The 4,767-nt window shown below is 57.9% G+C and overlaps 1 protein-coding gene across 1 annotated transcript; it reads right to left on the bottom strand.

Moving 5' to 3' along the window:
• Positions 1-454: 454 nt before the first annotated feature.
• Positions 455-4,512, bottom strand: LOC144274182 (uncharacterized). The gene is made up of 6 exons (XM_077832815.1): positions 4,401-4,512; positions 2,695-3,024; positions 2,336-2,407; positions 1,611-1,958; positions 1,392-1,514; positions 455-1,073 (listed from the first exon to the last, which is right to left on the bottom strand). The coding sequence occupies exons 1-5, from the start codon at positions 4,510-4,512 to the stop codon at positions 1,396-1,398; spliced, it is 981 nt and encodes a 326-aa protein (XP_077688941.1). The 3' UTR covers positions 455-1,073; positions 1,392-1,395.
• Positions 4,513-4,767: the final 255 nt, after the last annotated feature.

Below are 4,767 nucleotides of genomic sequence, written 5' to 3'. Positions count from 1 at the left end.
AGCATCCTCCGGAAATGTCACCTCCGGGGGAGGCCGGTGCAAGGGTTTGTTTTGAGCACCTCTGAGACGGCTGCAGCGAGAGGCCGGGGACAAGGGATGGATGTGGGGTGGCGGGGGGTGCTATGCACAGTGTGAGGGGCTGGCTGGTGAGTGTGCGTAGCTGCACCCCACTGGGAGGGAAGTGGGGTCTAATGGTTAGAGCACGGAGGGCACAGTCTGGGAGCCAGGACTCCTCGGTTCTCTCCCCGGCTCTGAGACAGGAGTGGGGTCTAGTGGGTACAGTGGTGCTGGGAGCCAGGACTCCTGGGTTCTGTCCTCAGTTCAGTGTCTCATCTTGGGCCATGTTCCTTCCCCGCCCTGTCATTTATTTTCTACGAGGAATAACATGATTGTGAATAAAGGAATTTTCACGTAATGGATTTTATTTCCACACATTGAAATATATCTATTTTTGCAACACGTGTCTCTTTGAATCGGCGAATTCCTTCTGACAAATCAAGCCTGCTCCAGACCGGTTTTTCCTGTATAAACCAGGTACCTGTATAAACCAGGTACCTTTCCTGTATAAACCAGGTACCTTTTCTCTAGAATTCAGTTTTCTGAAAGCCCTGGCTGGGATGATTTAACTGGGAATTGGTCCTGCTTCGAGCAGGGGGTTGGACTAGATGACCTTCAGGGGTCCCTTCCAACCCTGATATTCTATGATTCTATGATTCTATGATTTTCTCTGGCAGCTGACTCCATTACACCATGTAATTTACATTCGTAAAAGGAAAAATATTGTCCAACACGGAATGAATCTGGAGAAATATTTCCTTTTCTTTACTGTTCTTCTCACACCCATGATGTGGAGGTCAGACCCACAGACAGAAGCAGAGGAGAGTGGAGAAGCCCCGCCCACGCAGAAGCCCCCGGCAGGTGGCTCAGAGTCCAGCGAAGTCTGACTGCTTCTGAACCTGGAGCTGGGAAAATCCGGCCGGTGACTGGCCCCCTGAGGGGCTAAATAAGAGACACCTGTCCCGGTGCCGGGGGCGGCTTGGAGCCAGCACCCAGTGCGGGATCCACGGGGACAGCTGGGAAACAGAACAAGAGCGTCACTGAACAGACTGGGGGGAAACGCTACGGGGATGGAGCCCAATAAATACCAGAAAGAGACTGATTCCACCTCTGGGGTAGAACGCAGGGGCTGTTTATACAGGGACCCCTCACGCGGCGCTGGGACACGGCCCCTCTGGAGTGGGTTATGGGGCCTGGTAACATGGGGATCCCTCGCACAGTGCTGAGAAGCAGCTGCTCTGGGGTGGGGCAGGGGCTGGTTACCAGCCCGCGCAATGATGCCATGTAACTGTTTGGGACAGGAAGTGAAGGCAGAACCCGCGTGGAGGCGGTACCGTTCTAAGGCCGCAGGCTGAGGATGATTCCCAGGGAGAAGAGAACGACGAATGACAGGGAGATGACGGCTCGGTAAAAGAGGGGCCCAAAGACCCGACAGAGCTCACGTTCCCCTGCAGCCCCTAGACAATAGAAATGAGGGGTTAGGAGATTCCTGGGATGACGCCCCCTGGAGGGGACAGGCCCCGTGCCCCTTTCCCTGCCCCCCTCACTCTCACCAGTCTCACTCTGGTTTCTCCGCATCACTCTCAGCTCGGTGCCTCCTCCCATCCCTGTCTCCCCACGGTCGAGTTCGATGCAGCACTGATAGAGGCCGGAGTCCCGCTCCTGCAGCTCAGCCAGGGTCAGCGTCGCCTTCCCCTGTCTGTGCTCGTCCATCCTGGACACACGGAGCCGCCCCCGGTAGAAGGGGTGGTTAGAATCCAGCTCCAGATCCTCTCCGGATCCCCTGAGCCAAATTATCTTGGCTCTGCTGCCATGTCTGTTTTGGAAGGTGCAGCTCAGGGTCATGTTCTCCCCGGCTGTCATGTGGAGGGACCTGGGCTCCTGGGAAACTCCCAGACCAGCTAGGGAAGAGAGAGAACCCGCATCACACACCGGGCAGCCCCGTGCGGCAGGATAGACCCGTCCTGGCCTTTAGAGAGAGCATCAGCCGCTGCATTCCTGTGTGTAGAGCTAATCTTCCATCTCTCTCTAGTTCCGTAGCCGTGTCTGTCTCTCTGTTCCCGGACTCTCCTTGGTGCGTCCATCCATTCTCCAGTCCTGGAGCCATCCATCCATCCTGCTACCTATCCACCCTTCCTTTCTACATCCATCCTCCCTTTCTATCCCTCCCGCCCTCCATCCACACTGCTCTGTCTACCCCCAGAGAAGAGCGGCAATGCTGGAGACAGGATAAATCCAGTCATTTGAGCAGTTACCCTGAACTTTGGGGCAAACTCACCTGGTTTCTGGGCAGATGCTCCGACATATGGGACCAGCGCTCTCTTGCAGCTGGCTGGAATTTCTGTTACAGCTTCGTTTGAATTAAAAATAAGAGAAGAATTTAGCGCAGTCAATGCAAAGTGAATGACCCGGCCACCCAGCAGCCCCGGGTTGGCTGTTCTGGGAACAGAGCTCCCGTCCCCCTGGGACTCTAGACAACGGAAGTGAGGGGTTAGGAGATTCATCGGCTGGCACCCCCTAGAGGGGAAATGCCCCATTCCCCACCCTCCTGAGCCAGCCAGTCCCTGCCCTGGGCCCAGATCAGAGCCGGCACTCCCCGAGAAGGAAAGACCCCATGTCCCAAGGTCCCCAAATCACCTCTGCCCGTCACAGTCAGGGTGGTCCCCGTGCCCTTCGCCTGCTCGCCCTGCGGGTGGGTGATGTAGCAGTGGTAGAGATCTGCGTCCCTCTCCATCAGCTCTGACAGGGTCACCGTGGCCTCTGCCCGGCCCTGCTGGTTCCGCTGGCTCTTGGCCAACCGCCCCTGGTAGAAGGGGTGGTCGGGGTCCAGCACGATGGCCTCCTGGGAGCCCCTGGCCCAGGTGACTTGTGTCCCGGTCTGGTTGTGGCTGTGGAAGGTGCAGCTCAGGGTGATGCTGCCCCCGGCCAGGACGCTCGCCGTGGGGGGCAGCTGCTGAACCCCGAGACCTGCAGGGAGAACGAGCCATGTGATGGACACAGGGCAGGGACTGTGCTGCTGTCACGGGGCGCTGGCCGCGTCCGTCTGTCTGTCCCCCTGGCCTTCCCGCAGCAGAGTCTGTCTGTCTATCATCTATCACTCGACTGCTCTACCCAGCCCAAGACCCGTCTGTCCTCAGCACTTTCCGTCCATCCACCATCGGCTCTGTCCATCCGTTCGTCCTCAGCTCTGTCCATCTGTCTGGCCACCCACCCATTTGTCCACAGCCTCATTCATCCGTCCTCAGCTCTGTCCATCTGTCCATCCATCCACTTGTTTATCCCCTGCGCTATCCAGCCACCCCCAGATCCATCTGTCCATCCACCCACCCATCCTCAGCCCTGTCTGTCCGTCCATTCATCCTCAGCTCTCTCATCCATCCACCCGTCTGTCTGACCTTATCTCCATCCATCCACCTGTCTGTCCATCCATCCACCCGTCTGTCCGTCCTCAGCTCCACCTATCCATCCATCCACCCTCAGCTCCATCCATCCGTCCGTCTGTCTTCAGCTCCATCCATCCATCCATCCATCCATCTCTCCCTCCATCCATCCACCCTCAGCTTTGTCCATCCCTCTGTCCTCAGTTATTTGGCCTTCCCTCCATCCATGCTCAGTTCTGTCCGCCTAGCCATGCATCCACCGCTAACCTGAACCACCCACTCCCCTCCACACCCCGCTACCCACGAACCCCAGCCTGCAGCCCCGGGAAGCACATCGCATTTCAAGGCAATGCAAGTAACCATGCGGACTTTAGGGCACTTAGGAGAGTCAAGCTTTAAAGACAAAGCTGGTCTAAACCTTAACGATGGTAGGCCAGACAACCCTCTAGAATAAACCTATCCATCCCGGTACAACCCATGCACGTATTCCCCTATCTATCCATCCATCCACCCCAAACAACCCCTCCCTCTCTCCCTTTCCATCCATCCACCCCCCTCCATCTCTCTCCCTTTTCATCCATCCACCCCCAAACACCCACTCCATCTCTCTTTATCCATCTATTCCCCTAAACACCCCTCCCCTCTCTCCCTTTCCATCCATCTGTCCTCAGCTGTCTATGTATTCTGAAACCATCTCTCCATACCACTATGGGAGGGGAGTGGGGGTGGGTTAGAGCAGGGGAGGGGGGCTGGGAGCCAGGACTCCTGGGTTCTGTCCTGGGCTCTAGGAGGGGAGTGCAGGTCTAGTGGGTTAGAGCAGGGAGGGCTGGGAGCCAGGACTCCTGGGTTTTCTCCCGGGCTGTAGGCGGGAAGTGGGGGTCTAGTGGGTTAGAGCAAGGGGCCTGGAAGCCACGACTCCTGGATTCTATCTCCAGTCCCCGCATAACTCTGAGCTTGTCTCACCAGCTGCTATCGAGGGGACGAGGAAGACGAAGCAGATGATGCTAGGGGCCGGCAGCCGCCCCATGCTCTTCGCAGGCTGGGAGCCGCCCCAGGAGTCGCAGACCGGGATCATCGAGCAGACGGGACCCAGGGACGACAAGAAACGGCTGCTCTGGAGCGAGCAGCCCAGGCGCGAGATGGAAACTCTTGTGGCTGGCGAGGGGGGAGGCACCTGCTGAGATACCAGGCAGCCAGGAGGTCACTGGGCCTGTGCACAGGTGGGTGTGAAAGCGAAACTGACCGGGGGGGGTTGGGTTCAGCAGGAGGACGGGCTCACTTCTGCATCCCCGGGGCCCTCGGCCTCTCTGACGCAGCCGCTGGCCTTAGG

This window comes from Eretmochelys imbricata, chromosome 14 (assembly GCF_965152235.1).
Source record: "Eretmochelys imbricata isolate rEreImb1 chromosome 14, rEreImb1.hap1, whole genome shotgun sequence".
Classification (NCBI taxonomy): domain Eukaryota; kingdom Metazoa; phylum Chordata; order Testudines; family Cheloniidae; genus Eretmochelys; species Eretmochelys imbricata.
This window is presented reverse-complemented; position numbering and strand designations above follow the sequence as displayed.